General features: G+C 47.3%; 1 protein-coding gene and 1 pseudogene across 1 annotated transcript in view; one reads left to right on the top strand and one right to left on the bottom strand.

The window, feature by feature from the left end:
* Slc1a4 (solute carrier family 1 member 4) overlaps positions 1–13,984 on the top strand; it is a 30,995-nt gene extending 17,011 nt beyond the window's left edge. Inside the window, exons 4-8 of the mRNA XM_028778191.1 lie at positions 803–969; positions 7,439–7,672; positions 7,965–8,159; positions 9,465–9,599; positions 11,623–13,984. Coding sequence (XP_028634024.1) covers positions 803–969; positions 7,439–7,672; positions 7,965–8,159; positions 9,465–9,599; positions 11,623–11,857 — 966 coding nt within the window. The 3' untranslated portion in view covers positions 11,858–13,984. The remainder of the gene's footprint in view (positions 1–802; positions 970–7,438; positions 7,673–7,964; positions 8,160–9,464; positions 9,600–11,622) is intronic.
* On the bottom strand, positions 2,156–3,635 carry LOC114630113 (annotated as a pseudogene).
* Positions 13,985–15,205: the final 1,221 nt, after the last annotated feature.

The raw sequence follows: 15,205 nt of genomic DNA on the forward strand, positions 1-15,205 counted from the left end.
CTGAGTTCCACTACGTCAGATCATGCCTGGCAGTGATGTTTTGGCAGGATGAGACGCTTGTTTACTTTAAACGACCTGCAGCCGTGGAATTCAGCTTTGCTGGGGACACCAAGGCTCTGTTATGTCTCCACATCTGTTTTTTTCTTTATTTTCTCTCTTTTTTTGGTTAGGGTTTTTAGTTTTTCACATCAGAGTTTCACTGTGCAGTCCTGGCTTTCCCGGAATGCCCTGTAGGCCAGGCTGGCCTTAAAGTCACAGCAATCGGCCTGCCTCTGCCTTCCCTAGTCGCCCAGCTATGTCTACACATCTTCAGTGGATGATTTACTGAAGACCCTTGGGGACAGCCCACATGACTCCTGAAAATCTCGTGAGACTTGTCAGCTGGGAGGTCAGAATAAGGTCCAGATGACAACCGATGCGCTGACATGGGAGACGGCAGTTACGGTCCTTGGGTCCTTGGAGGAATATTCTAACAGCTAGCTTTTCTGGGTCTGTTTTGTTTTGTTCTTTTAAGACAATGTCTTACTTTATAGTCCAGGGTAGCCTCAAAACCCCAGTGCTCCTCCCTCCGAACCTCCGAGTGCTATGATCACAGGTGTGAGCAGCCACTCCTGGCTAATAACTGTGTCACTCCGACTCAGTCTCCTGCTGTTTTCTGCTCCCTTGTTTGTACCTCACTGAAGGTTAAAGAGAACTCGCGCCTTTGGTTATTCTGCAGTGTTTCAGACACTGTGCAGATCCATGTTAATGGCCCGCTCCTCTGTTGTTGAACTTGATTCCTTCTGTCTCTTCTGATCTACAGATTCCCGTCGTCACAGATGTTGAAGGGATGAACATTTTAGGACTGGTCCTTTTTGCCCTGGTGTTAGGAGTGGCTCTAAAGAAGCTAGGCCCCGAGGGAGAAGAGCTCATCCGATTCTTCAATTCCTTCAATGAGGCAACGATGGTGCTGGTGTCGTGGATCATGTGGTGAGTGTCACTCTGCCATTTCTTCTTCTAACTGGCCCCTGGTGTCTAGGAAAAAAATCAGTACTCTAGGTTACCCTGTGGGACACCTGGCCCCGTGCCCGGTGTGCCGTTGATCAAGCATAGCCTGACATGGTACCAAAAGCAATGGTTGGACCAGGGTGATGGCTCAGTGGACAGTAAGCCTAACAATCTGAGTTTGCTCTCTGGAGCCCACAGTGGAAGGAGAAAACAGATGCCCAAGCACGCACGCACGCACGCACGCACGCACGCACGCACGCACGCACGCACGCATGCGCACGCGCTCTCACATACTCTAATGATGATGATGCTCTTCGTGTCTGGGTCTCTTAGAGTACCGGGAGCACATAGTTACTGTCTGGTGTTCACACTGAACCCTGGACTCGCATCACCATGATCCATGTATGGCTTCCCATGTCAGTTCATGTACTTGTCATGTCTAGTTTACTGTCTGCCGCATAAAATAAGCTTCTTTTAGCTTTTTTTTTTCTTTTTTTTTTTTTCCCCCTCAACAGACTTGTGGTAACCACATCTTTTAAATCTGTAAATAATGTTATCAAAATAATCTTAATCTTTGAAATCTCACAAAAATTCATATTTTACAATCCACCCTGAATATCAAGGCTGCAAGAATAACATTTCCTATAGCCAAATATTTTACAACTGTACCCAAAAAAAGAAACAAAAAACAAAAAACAAAAACAACCACATATGCTTGGTTAAGGGCTAAGTTACCCCAGCAGCCAAAAATAAAATAAAATATCCAAATTATTAGCATTAAGTTAATCCAGTTATAACTTCAATAGTCACTTTGTCATTGACAATGATTGTGTGAGCACAGGGGGGAGTGCCCGAGGGCTGGCAGTAGAAGCTGTTGAGCAGAGCAGCATCTCCCTCCTGCGTCTGTGCCCTGACAGCTCCCATTTGTGCACAGCCCCACAGGTACTGTGTGTGTGCTTAAAAAAATCCCACCACACAAATGCCTATTAAGCAGATAACAGGGAAGAACAACAAAAGCTAAGCAAGACAATTGCTCTCTCTTTGGGATATGATTATTTCCCTTGTGCATGAAGTATTCAACAACATAAGAAAAGGAAAAGAACACTTTATATTCTCTAAACGCAAGGCTGACCTCAGCGGGGCAGGTCAACTGTGAGCATTTACAGTTCTACTTCCAGGCGGCGGCGTCTGACGTCTCGCTGCTGCTTGTTTCCGTGTCTGAGTCCTCACACTCTGCAATGCAAGTGCTTCCCCATGGGGAGAGCAGGCTGGAACTACGGCTTTGTAAGAAGCCATTCTTTCCAAACCCATTTCTTCGTAGCTGCTCTGTTCTCATGTGAAACTCCTTGAGTTCTTCTCTGTGAGTGAAAGGCAACTCTCATCATTTTCAGGATATTCCTGCCATCCCATTGCTTTTAATAACCTGTGCTTTGCTTCCAGAGAGTGTGGCAGAACCTCCCCTTCCTCTACCATGTGTAGAGAAAGACCGTTCTGAAGACAACCTTGTTCTCCATTTTCCTTTGGTTCGGGTGTGTGGCTGCCCTCCAATCTCAGCCCCTCCAGCTTGTCACAGTCTCTTCTTTCTGAGCAGTCTCCATTTCCTTCATCCTTCAGAGTCTTCAGGAACTCGCGCTTCCTATCCGTGGTTCGTCAGGTCAGTTTGGTCAGACGAGAGGAGCCGATCTCAATCGGAGAGACTGTGCCCTGACAGCTCCCATTTGGAGCTCTCAGTCAGACTACTCTCTCTCTCAATGGGAGTACTGGAGGGACTCTCTCTGGGAGAGTTGAGAACTGCACCAGCAGCTAGTGCCACCGGTTTAGTAACAGAAACTGAACTGGTAAAAGCAGACTCCCAGCTAGAGCAAAGTGGTCCAGATTTGTGTTCCATTCTGTTAGCTTTCCATGCATTGGGCTTAGAAGGAGGTGGTGCAGGCTTAGGAACCAAGTTCTTATAGACACTTGGGACCATAGTTGACACTTTGTTGCCGTTTGCATGGTGGGATCCTGAGGAGGTGAAGGCAGCAGAAAAGGCAGCAGCAGGATCCTCTTTCGAAACTTTTTTGATGACTAGCATCTTTGAGGGTTGCTTGGCACTAGGTGGATTTTCCCACACTCCAGAAGGGGTCCCAATAGGTCTGCATGGCTGATTCTGTTTTCCAGCTTCTGGATTCAAAGAAGGGAATTCTTCCTCTTCGAACTGTAACTTTTCTACTTTATCTTCTTTTTTTTTCCTCCCTAATCTCAGTTGGTGTTTTTTCTTGAAAGGCACAGCCTTTCCGGGAGTGGAAGCTGCCATTCCAGTGTCAGTGGTTTCCTGTACTACCTCCACTACGTTGGCTCATACCATCATGACCTCTGGAAAAGCCGTGCCAACCAGATGTATTCCCTGTGGTTCCAGCATATGCTCCCTTAGAGACACCAGAGTCAACAGAATCATGGCGGAACAGGGAGGGTTGGTGCCAAGAATTTCCTGTAGTCCGCAGAGGTCTAAAGCCATCAGAGGAATTATGTCGACGATGGCTTATTCCAAATCTACCTTCTCCACGGGATAGGTGCTCTCCGTGTTTGTCAAAGGTGGCTGTAGATGACTTAGCTGACTGTGGCGTTGAGAAATTTAGCCAAGCAGGAACAAAGTCAGGCTACACCATTTAGGTCCAGTGTCTTTTCAGCAAGATGAGGCATCCAACCTCATGGCCAGGATCCTCAGAGTGTCACCTCTGTGGTCCTGTATCCAAAGTTGCCACCTGTATCTTCCACGAGGTTTTCTTGTAAAAAGGGTGCCAAAATAGCCTGGCCAGCAGCACACCTTGTGATGAAGCACAAAGAAGCCCAGCTCTGTGTGGCCCACCCTCTTACTCCTCTCAATTGCTCATCCTGAATACGTAGTTCCTGACACTTTTCCAAAGGGGGAAGGGGAAGGAGAAGGGGAAAGGGGGACATAAAAAGTTATTTGTTACATTTAAAAAAGGGGGGAAAGGGGGAAAGCTATGTCTATGTCCACCTCATTCAACTTCCTTGAGTAATGGCACTATAATGTTGCTTAAATAGGCAAAACATGGACATCTGCCCAGTGAGTACAAACACTGTTCATAACAAGGTCATGGCTAGAAAGACAAGTGGTCTAGGTGTGGGCAAGAAATGTCATCAAGGTGACAGGTCAAAAATGTAATAGTAAAGCACTGCAAGAGAGCTTCTGCGCAATCAATTCCAGCGGCAAAATATCTACAACAAAGCTTTTAAAACACAAATCTCATTATCTTACACAACTGCTTAAAGCAGTGTGTGTGTATATATACTTTTTTCGGTTTTAACCTTCAAAATCTAAAGATGTAAGAAGTCTTGTTTTGTTTTTTGAAAAAGGAATCCAACAGAAACGTCATATAGTTTTCCTGCCACAGAATAGCAGCTTTCAAGGCAAATTTCTTGGTATAAAGCTCCTAAATATATATTCTATTTCTTTGGCCTTTACTATTTATACATTCAAAGCAAAATTATAAGTAGAAAAGATAAGCGTCAAGGAGAAAGAGAATTCCAAAATGAGGTTTTCTTCTTATTAATTTTCTGTATTTCACTTGTTCTCCTCCTTCCCAAAAACTGAACTGCGCTTCCAGAAGTGATATGAAGAATCTTCTATTGCTTTATTGAAGAGATCACTATCTAATTTGGGTCCATCTCCATCATTACTCAAACATTAGAAAGGCCACTTGAGTCTGCCAATCTCTTCTCACACGTCGATTGTGAGCCAGATGCTTCACCAACTACTAGAATTAGCTAACGAGTAACGGGAGAGCATGCTTTCGGGCTCTCTACACCTTTACTCCTCCTTTCACATGCGCGAGCTGTTGAAACTCCAGCCCTGGGCAACACCTCTTTTATCTTAAAATGATAAACTTTAAGCTTCTAGGAGATGGTTGGTGTGACCTTTTACAACAAGGAGAAAAAAACTTATCTCCCCCCTCCTTAGGTAAAACTTGAAATGGTCTTCTATGAAAGCTTTTAATTTATAAGTGTTTCTTTGTGTCATACTAATGAAAGGACGGTTGCTCAGTAGAAACCACTAGCTTGAATCCTGGCTAAAAAATAACAATTTGACCATCTCTTTCAGAGCAACATCCGAGAAATCAGACTAGTTCCAGCCCTCATATCTTAAAAGCTTTTCCTGGCATTTTACCTGTCTTGGTTAGGATTTCTATTGCTGTGATAAAACACCATGACCTTAAACAGCATGAGGAGGAAGAGGTTATTTTAGACTACAGTTTCACATCCCACCCCGTCATGGCAGGAAGTCAGGGCAGGAACTCAAGCAGTGCAGGCCCAGGAGCCAGGAGCTGATGCAGAGGCCATGGAGGGATGTTGCTTACTGGTTTGTCCTCATGGCTTGCTCAGCCTGCTTTCTTATAGCACCCGGGACCACCTGCCTTAGGGTGGTGCTGGCCAGAGTCAACTGGGCCCTCCCATATCAATTATCAACCAAGAAAATACACTACACTGTAGGCCAATCTCAATAATGTTCTCTCTTCCCAAGGACTGTAGAACCAGCCCAAATGTCTATCAGTAGAGGGCGGGTGGAGAAACAAAATGTGGTATGTAGGAAATGGAGTGTTCTTCAGCCTTATAAAAATGATATTCTGACATATACCACAGCATGGTATAACTACATATAACTACAACAGAAAGATATGAGCCTGCTGAAACAAGCCACAGAAAGCCAAGGGTGTATGTTCTGCTTTTGTGTGGCTACAGCAGTAGTTACCCGAGGCTGGCTGGGGCGGAGGGCGTGGGAGCTGCTGTATATGAGAGCAGAGCTTTACTCTGGAGTGGTGGAGATACTTCTGGGCTGGGTGGTGGGAATGGCTGCCCAACAACTCTAATGTGCTTAACGGCGATCAACTCTGCATATAATGAATGTTTCGATGCTAAATGTTATGTGTGTTCCATCATCATTATTTTAAAAGGCAAATTTCTAAATACTGATAGAAAAAAGATCTCGTAAGCATGATGTGAAATGTGAAACAGTACAGATTTAAATGCATTCCTGTATCTCTAGGCACCCAGGAGTCTCTAGGTACTAGGGGTGCTTGTCTGGAGGGACTTGGCTTGAGGATGGTGCCTGAAGAGTTGGTGCTCTGGTCCTCAAGAGCGGGTGTAGGACGATGAGAGTTAAAGTTCCTAATACTGCTGAGAATGTCTCTAGAAGGAAAACTCAAGAAGTCAATCACACTGGCCCCTCCACCGGGTGCTTGGGGGCGGACGTGTGAGACTTCATGCTCCTCACACTTCTGCTCCCCTTGAAATCTGAACAAGGAGGTATTATTAACTGTAAATTAAAATTTCTAAGTTAAAACGGCAATTGTAGAATCGTTACCAGATTGATATTAAATTTACGGCAACTGACTTGTTCTTTGTAGTTTCTATAATTTATTCCTTTTCTCCCTTTAAAAGGGAAAAAAAAATCTTCCTCTTCTGGCAGTGTTCCCAGAATATCATTGTTAATGACTTTTTCCCACGGGATCATGTCTTCCAAGCCACAGAGAATGTAAAACTTCACGGAAGCCCTGGGCCGTGTTCATTTCGTATCACGGCAGTTCTGTGGGATTCTTGTGTTTCTGAGTTCTCAGGACAAGTCTGAGCAAAGCTAAAAGTCAAGCTCGCAGTCGCAAGCGCATAGCCTTTCGTTTTAATTCTTTGTCTTTTGCCATGTAGCTGGTAGCAGTTCGTCAGTTAAGAACAGAGCCAGGTGGTTCGGCTCAGCTCAGCGCTCAGGAAGCTGAGGCAGGAGGATCACAAGCTCCAGGCTAACCTGGATTGTGTAATGAGACTTCAGGTAGCAGGAAGGATAGGGGGAAGAAGGAGAGGAAGGAGAGAAGGAAAGCTAAAAGAAAGGTGTATGTATACCAGAGGGAGGACTCTAAGTGTGTGGGAGCACTCACCTGGAGAATGATCATCTTCATTTTTCTCAGTCACACAAACTGTTTATTTAAAAAAAAAAAGTCACCCTACCTGTGATGGTTTGCATATGCTTGGTTCAGGGAGTGGCACTATTAGGAGGTGTGGCCTTGCTGGAGTAGGTGTGTCACTGTGGGCGTGGACTTAAGACCCTCACCCTAGCTGCCTGGAAGTCAGTCTTCCACTAGCAGCCTTCAGATGAAGATGTAGAACTCTCAGCTTTGCCTGCACCGTGCCTGCTTGGATGCTGCCATGTCCCTGCCTTGATGATACTAGACTGCACCTGTAAGCCAGCCCCAATAAGATGTTGTCCTTTATAAGACTTGCCTTGGTCATGGTGTCTGCTCACATCAGTAAAACCCTAACTAAGACTCCACCCCATCTTTTTTTGTGTGTCAAGAGTTACTCTATGGAGAGACAAAGATGACCCAGTTGAAAGTCCCTGGGAGGCTCAGTATCTCCCAGCCTCGCCACCTCTCTAATGAATATCTGTGCTTATTCCTAGGTATGTACCTATAGGCATCATGTTCCTGATTGGAAGCAAGATTGTGGAAATGAAGGACATCATCATGCTGGTGACCAGCCTCGGGAAGTACATCTTTGCATCTATACTGGGTCACGTTATCCATGGAGGGATTGTCCTGCCTCTTGTCTATTTTGCTTTCACCAGGAAAAACCCGTTCAGGTTCCTCCTGGGCCTCCTCACCCCGTTTGCAACAGCTTTTGCGACCTGTTCCAGGTGAGTGGGCTGCAGAACCAACCGAATGGGTATGGAGCCAGGCAAGCCCAGTGCTTCTCTTGGGAACATTGTGTACTGAGGCAAGATGTGGCCCTTAGGGGAGTCCTCGTGAATAATGTAACAAGTGCATTCTGGAAGTCATGTTTGAGTCCTGTGGGATTTGACAGTTACACTGGAAACTTTGAAAGAGATCTGGCTGGGCCGCCGCACGGGTGTGTTCCGGGGTCTGAGCTGAGTGGTGTTCACCTGGCTGGGGACCGTTTCCATGCTTGGTTGTTTTCCCCGTCTCTAGCTCAGCAACTCTTCCATCTATGATGAAGTGTATTGAGGAAAACAATGGTGTAGACAAGAGGATCAGCAGGTTCATCCTCCCCATTGGGGCCACAGTCAACATGGATGGAGCAGCCATCTTCCAATGTGTGGCCGCAGTGTTCATCGCCCAGCTCAACAATGTGGACCTGAACGCAGGACAGATTTTCACCATTCTGTGAGCCTTGTTACTCTTTTTACATTGTTAAGCCTGGCTTAAAACTTTGATATGTGTGTTCACGATTTCCTTTGAAAAAACCAATCCCAGAATCGCTGGGCGTCTTGTCTGTAAAGGCAGGATGGTGAGAATTCATCACAGTCATCCCTCAGTATCCTGAGGCTGTCTTAGTTTTCTTGCTGCCGGGACAGAACACCCCACAGAAAGCAATTTAAGGCAGGAAAGCTGTGTGTTGTCTTACATTCTGAGGGGATACAGTCTGATGTTGTGGGAAAGGCGTGGGAGTGGATGCTGTTTGCCTACGACTGGGCTGATCAAGGCACAGAAAGATGAGTGCTGGCATTCAGCTGGCTTTGTCCTTTTTCCATTCCTATACAGTCTAGAACTCTAGCTATAGTATGGTGCTCCTTACATTTAGGGTGAGTCTTCCCATCCCAGTTAACCCTCTTTGGAAATGTCCCCACAAACACACCCAAAAACATGCCTCAGTAAGACTCTAGGGCTTTCCCAATTCAGTCACACCAACAATCGAAGTTATCTGTCACAGGGGCTTCGGGTCCAGGACCATCTTACTCCAACAGATAATAAGTACATGGAGTAGTTGGCTTTTGCATTGCTATGACAAAATATTTGGCAGAAACAGCTTAAAAGATGAAAGGTTTATTGAGGCTCATAGTTCAGAGGAATTTTGGTCCATCAAGAAGGACATGGTGATACACAGGAAGCTGAGGAGGCAGGTCAGGACAGGGCGCAGGTATAATCCCCAAAGCCCATCCCTACTGAGCTACAGCCAAGCCTCACCTCCCAAAGACTCTGCAGCCTTCAAAGTACAGCTCCCAGCTCGGAACCAAGTGTTAAAAACAGCCTGTTACAGGGGACATCTCAGGTCCAGGCCATCAGTACTGCCTTGTATATAATGTGGGCATATTTTCCTCAATACTTTAAGTCATTTCTAGATTTATCTAGATTAATATGATGTAAGTGCTAGGGGAGAGTCATTTCTAGATTTATCTAGATTAGTATAATGTAAGTGCTTGGGGAGTTGTTGCTATACTTCTTCATAAAGGCAATAAGAAAAAAAATGATGTCTAGCTGTGCAGTAGTTAGTTTTTGGTATCTGGGGTCAGCAGTTGGTTGGTGAGCACAGAGCTGGAGAGTGTGAGGTCTGAGTGCACTTGGAGGATGCCTCACCCGTCAAGCTCCTAGAGTAAGTGGTTATTTATGTCGTGGCTACAATGGTCTGTAATTCCCTGGGCCACCTCCATGCTCCGTGTTCAAGGCTGCCTTTGCTTTGCTGTACCCTAGAGTGACTGCCACAGCATCCAGTGTCGGAGCAGCAGGTGTGCCTGCTGGAGGGGTCCTCACCATTGCCATCATCCTGGAGGCCATTGGATTGCCCACACATGACCTCTCTCTGATCCTGGCTGTGGACTGGATTGTGTAAGTAGCTGATTCCAAACACCCTAGAAAAAAGAAAGTCTGTCGAGGCCCCTGAGAACCTGACGCTTCACTAGACCTGGTGCATGTAGAGACACTACAACCGTCTCTGCTTTGGAAGGCATCTGTAGTTAAGCCAGCAAAGCCAGATTTCTATCTGTGAGAAGTCAACAATATACAGACAAGAGCCCATGAACATTCACAAATGGTATGAGAGCTGAGCATCCAGGACTTGCTTGTAGTGTACAGTATGTGCAAGGGGCAGAGTAGAGTGTCAGTACTTGAAGCACTGGTTGGTCCTGGCGTGTAAATATCTGAGGAATGGTTGCTATGCAAGGAGAGCATGCACACACATCCTGTTCTGGGACTCAGGAGAAGTTAGGCAAGGAGGTGACCAGGCTGCTATCCCTGCAGTTCCCTTCACACACAAGCATGTCTGGAGGTTGATCACCTGAGCCTTCTGACACCTCATGCAGATATAAATAATACTGTTCTATAAGAAAGTTGACTCAGGAAGTGATGTGGGGAAAGCAGAGCTCAAGGGTAAGAAAAGGAGCCTTTAGCCCGGCTCGTCTGTGTATCTGTGTATCCTGCTGTCATAGTAGAAGCCTTACCAGTCATGGTGAGGACTAACTGAGTCACTATTCTGTACAGTGCAGAGAACATGGGGCATGTGGGACAGCATTCAGCAAACATTAGTGAGGAGGATAATCCTGCTGGGCTGGTCACAGCCAGGCAGAGAGACACTGGCTTTGAGTGTCTAGCACTGGTCTGCAACGCTGGGCGGAAGCCTGAGGGCTCTTCACAGAAATGGGGTAAAAAGTCTGATAGAGTCTCCTAAGCTTCAGACACTTCATCAGAGGGAGCTCCATCCCTGTGCTAAGCAGGACCAGAGTCAGTCAGGGATCATCTGTCTCTTTCTCCTTCCAACTGTCTCCTTTGCCCAGAGAATGTATCTCAGAGGTGCTCAGCCTATGAGGGAAATAGCACCCCTGCTGGTTGCCCAGTAGAGGCCTGTGGGCACACAAGCTGGCAGAGGGCTCCAGCCCTCCAGTGCCCTTGGGGAAGATCATACCATTTTCCCTGTCTTCAAAATGACTACAGGCCTTTCTCTGAGTTCCAGTAACAAGAGTGATGTTGAGCTAACCTGTGCTAAGTAGGCTGTGGGAAGAGCAGGGCTGTTTTCTAAGACCTGCTTGCCCACAGCCATGGAATGCACATGCTGTTGGTACCCAGGACTGAAGCAGTGTGCTGGAACACTGAGGGGAAGAACAGCTGAACCCAAAGCCATGTCTACTTGCTTCTCCCAAATGCACACAGTGCTCTCTATAGCGGGGCCATTGCACATAACAAAAGTCTATGGAAAGATGGCTGGCAGGAACTAGATTACATATCCACTCCCAGAAGTGTCATGCTCAGGTGACTTGTTTGCTACCTTCTACTGCTCTTTTCCCGACATTTTCTACGATGAGCCTCTGTTACTTTCTAAGAGTAAATGGTGCTCAGAGGTGAATTTAGCGCAGATCTGTTGGAGGAATGCCCTCCAGTGTCACAGCCAGCAGGGCTCCTGATTAGGGTGCTGAGGAAATGAGGAACAGGACACACGCTGAAGAAAGGACAGGCATCCAGGCCCAGGGGGCTGGGGTCAGACACAGAAGTCACAGCACCCAGGAAGTTCAGGGAAGCAGGGTTATTGCATATAGCTGAGTCAGGGACACAGCCTTTATAGTATACAGCTGAATATGGAGGCACATTTGCCTCACCTCTGAAGGAACAGTCTCTGTAAGACAGCCAACTTCAGGCCATAAATGTGTCACACTGTCAACATCCTTACACAGAGTAAGGGAGGGAAGGCTTTGCCTGGCTTTTCCCGTCCCCCTTGGGTGTGAGGCATTGACCCATTTACTCAGAACTTTGGTCGCTCCCTACAAGTCAACCTCCCCTGTGGCTACCTGTGCTTGTGACAGCGCCCCCAGTGGTGACTCTGGGTATAGCTTCAGTCCTTTTTCCTTCCTGTTTCCACCAGGGACCGGACCACCACTGTGGTGAATGTGGAAGGGGATGCCCTGGGAGCCGGGATCCTCAACCACCTGAATCAGAGGGCAGTGAAGAAAGGTGAGCAGGAGCTGCAAGAAGTGAAGGTAGAAGCCATTCCCAATTCCAAGTCTGAGGAGGAGACGTCGCCTCTGGTGACACACCAGAACCCGGCAGGCCCAGCGACCATTGCTCCAGAACTTGAATCCAAGGAGTCGGTGCTGTGATGGTGTTGGGTCTTGGGCCAGCCTGCTAGTACCAGCAACCCTGGTAGCCTGCCCCACTGATGTGGGCATGGCCCTCGCAGACTTTTCGTCTCCCAAGGAATGCTTTGGCCCAATCACCAGTTTGAGAGTGACCTCTCAGCACAGGCATGGGGCTCCCAGGCCAAGACTGCTAACTGAGGACTAGAACCCCTGACGTTTGTCTCCATCCATGTCTCCGTGGAGCTGTGGACACACCTTGACTCTATTGGGGGAACCCCTTCGAGCAGCCAGGCCTGAGGGCTTCCAGGCTCACACAGGCCTGGGGATAAATGTAGGGGGAATGCAGATGGATTCTTCACTGTCCCCCAGGAGCTCTGCATCCAGTGCTTTCTGGGCAAGCCAGAGGGTTTGCAGTTGTCTATTACATTGTCTCTGCAGCAGCAGACACTGAAGAACTTCCCAGTGTCTTAGACTGAGCTGGAATCTACTGAGCTGGCGTTTGGGTTAAAGGCCAATGCTCCACTTGTGAGGGTGGCTTCTGAGGGACCAGAGGTAAAACAACGTAGAGATACTCCATGTGGTGGTTAGCACAGCTTGAGTAAACCATAAACTCTGAGGTCGGGGCAGACCGGGGAGCACCCTAAACAGGATGAGACAGGATTCTTCCCATTCTAGACTGAGGCACTTCTCTGCTTCTGTAGAGCGAGCGAGTGAGTGAGTGAGGCCTGGCCTTCTGCCAACACTTCCCCTCCATTTCCATTTGGATTTAGCCGCAGATCGACCGTAGGACCTCCTCCTCCGGGAGGGGTGATGTGGTCACAGCGTTGCCGCCTCATATTGGTTGGTCAGTCTATTACAGTTTGACTAGGTCCTTCCTAAAATGTTGCCAAGCTACAAATCACCCACGCACTAATCAAGGCTGTTCCCAGACCCCTGTCTGGCTTCCACAGTAAACTACTTGCTTGTGTGTGACCTATGGTTCGTCCTGGGTCTGATGTAACCTGCCTCTTACCTACTTCATTGAGATCTGATAAGGCCACGGATAAATCTGTGGAAATTATTTTTTTGCATCTTGGAAGTCAAGTTCCAGTACCTGTAAGTGCCCAGTTTACCTGAGAGACAGCTTTCTCCATGAAGGCCGCCTGTTGGCATGAGCAGCTCCCCTGAATTGTTATCCTCATACTTCAGAACTCGAGTTCTGAAGAGTTGTGAAAACATTCAACACAGCCTCTTCTTAATGAGCTACTCAACTTCTACCCCATTTCTGGGTACCCAACTCTGTTACTCTCAACCCACAGTTTCTGCCAACCCCACCGTAACAGGAGATAAGTCCCTAAGTCACTGGCTTCGCTCTTCATCTTGCTTTCTCTATTGTGTTATTGCCGGACCCCCACATACTTGGGACAGAGGCCATTTTAAAATGGGGCCTGTGCCTGAGTGAAGGGATGGGCGAAGAGCAGAGCCCACGCAGCCAGGGTGAAGGCCCAGGTCTTTAAACCAGCGGAGCCATTTCACTCCCCTGTGGGGCCAGGAGTAACCAGGACCTAAGCAGGGAGTGGCAAACCTTGTTGCCAACACCGTTTTTTTAAAGGGGAATCAATCACATTGTTTGATTACGAGTGAGCAGCTGGTATTTTTTTTAAGTTTCAGTGTATCTTATCCTCTGTATTTACATATACTTTAGGTAGTGTGTGTGTGTGTGTGTGTGCGTGCGTGCTTTTAGCTCCAAGCAAGTCTGAGTTTGTATAAAGGGGAACTAAACTACAAATTATGTCTTTGGCATCCATTTCTGAAGAATCTTATTAAGTAGGGATTGGAACTGGACAGTGAAACCCACTGGCTGGACACTCAAGTCTCAACCTGGACCCACAGTAACAAGCGCTGCTGTGGTCGGAGGAAGGTGCTTCCGTGTGACATGCTTGGGATCTCCTTGGAGGCCAAAAGAGGAGGTGGTCCCACACCTCCCTGAGTTCTGGCTCTCAGAGAAGTTGATGGAGTTTCGTAACGGGGAAGAAACCACCACAACTGTCTGAAATGTCTCTTGGCTATTTTTCTAACATGTTCATCTCTTGATGTTTTGTGTATGTGTGACATTTGCCTTAAAACATAGCACAGCCATCAAAAATGAGTACCGTATTTTTACTGGCACCTGCCTGTCTTTGAGTCCTGTCTTGTATTTGATGGAGCTGTCATGCTTCTAGGGGATAACTTAGGTCCTCTGAGTACAGCCTTCCTTTCCTTTTTCAGCCAGCATTGAGACCCCAGGGTAAGAAGGATGGTTTCTCAGAAGGGAAACCTCTCTGATAACTGGTGTCACTGTCCTGCCTGTGGCTGCCTGCCTACCTATAGCTCATGACCATTAAGCTGTGTGTTGGTTTCTCACTCTATGATTAAGACTCTGACACCCTGCCAGCTGGCAGAAGTCAGGGTTTATCACAAACCTCCAACACTGAGTGTTGTCAGAACAACTAGGTTGACAGGAGTTAATTAAGCATCGATGCTAAGCCAGGTACTGGAGCAGGAACAAGCCCCATACAGTTACTGGGCAAGTCCCTATTACAAAAGTCCCTACAGGTAAGCGGGTGCCCGTGCTTGTTGTACAGGGTCACCACCACACCCAACTCACTCTCTTACATAATCTTGTCTTCCTTTTTTGCAAAAGAAAGGTTTTTGTTTTTTGGAGACAGGGCATTACTATGTAGCCTAAGTTGGCCTTGAGCTGGTGAGACTCCTGCCTTTAGCTTCCCAAGCACTGGAGTGACAGGCATGCAGCATCTTACATCGCCCTGTTTTCAATGGCATCCCTTTCCTGCATAACAGGGAACTCTGGAAGCTCACACAGGAAGCTGTGGTTTCCAGGCCCCGGGGCTCTAGGGAAACGGATTCCCATTGTGACTTGTCTATCACCAGCCCTTCATATAGTGTGGAAATTGGCTTTAATTCCCAGTAGAGTACAAAGGATGAAAAGGTTTGCCTAGATCAAAGGTGGGATGGCAGCTGGGACAACAATTTAGACTCCTCCCTGGAGCTTTTTGAGGTGTTCCAAGGTTGAAATTAGTACCTGGTGATTCAGCTTTCCAAGGTAGCCAGAGCAAGAGCAGATGTCCCATTGGCTTAAGCCACCTCTGCCCCAGTGTTTGCGCAGGTCTGTTAGAACTCGCCTGCTCAAAGGAAATTTCTGTTACCTCCATGAGTGATCCAAACCACACAGTCAGGAGGACCATGAACTGTCCATTCCTGATTCTGCTGTTTGCTTCTCTGTGATCAGGCCACAGTCCCTTCCCATGCCTCAGGCTCCTCAGACTGAAAGATGGATCATAGCTGCAGCAGTGACAGGCCATTGTGAAGAGATGAGTTTTATGAGTGTTC

The sequence above is a fragment of the Grammomys surdaster genome, unplaced genomic scaffold, assembly GCF_004785775.1.
Source record: "Grammomys surdaster isolate TR1022 unplaced genomic scaffold, NIH_TR_1.0 67, whole genome shotgun sequence".
NCBI lineage: Eukaryota > Metazoa > Chordata > Mammalia > Rodentia > Muridae > Grammomys > Grammomys surdaster.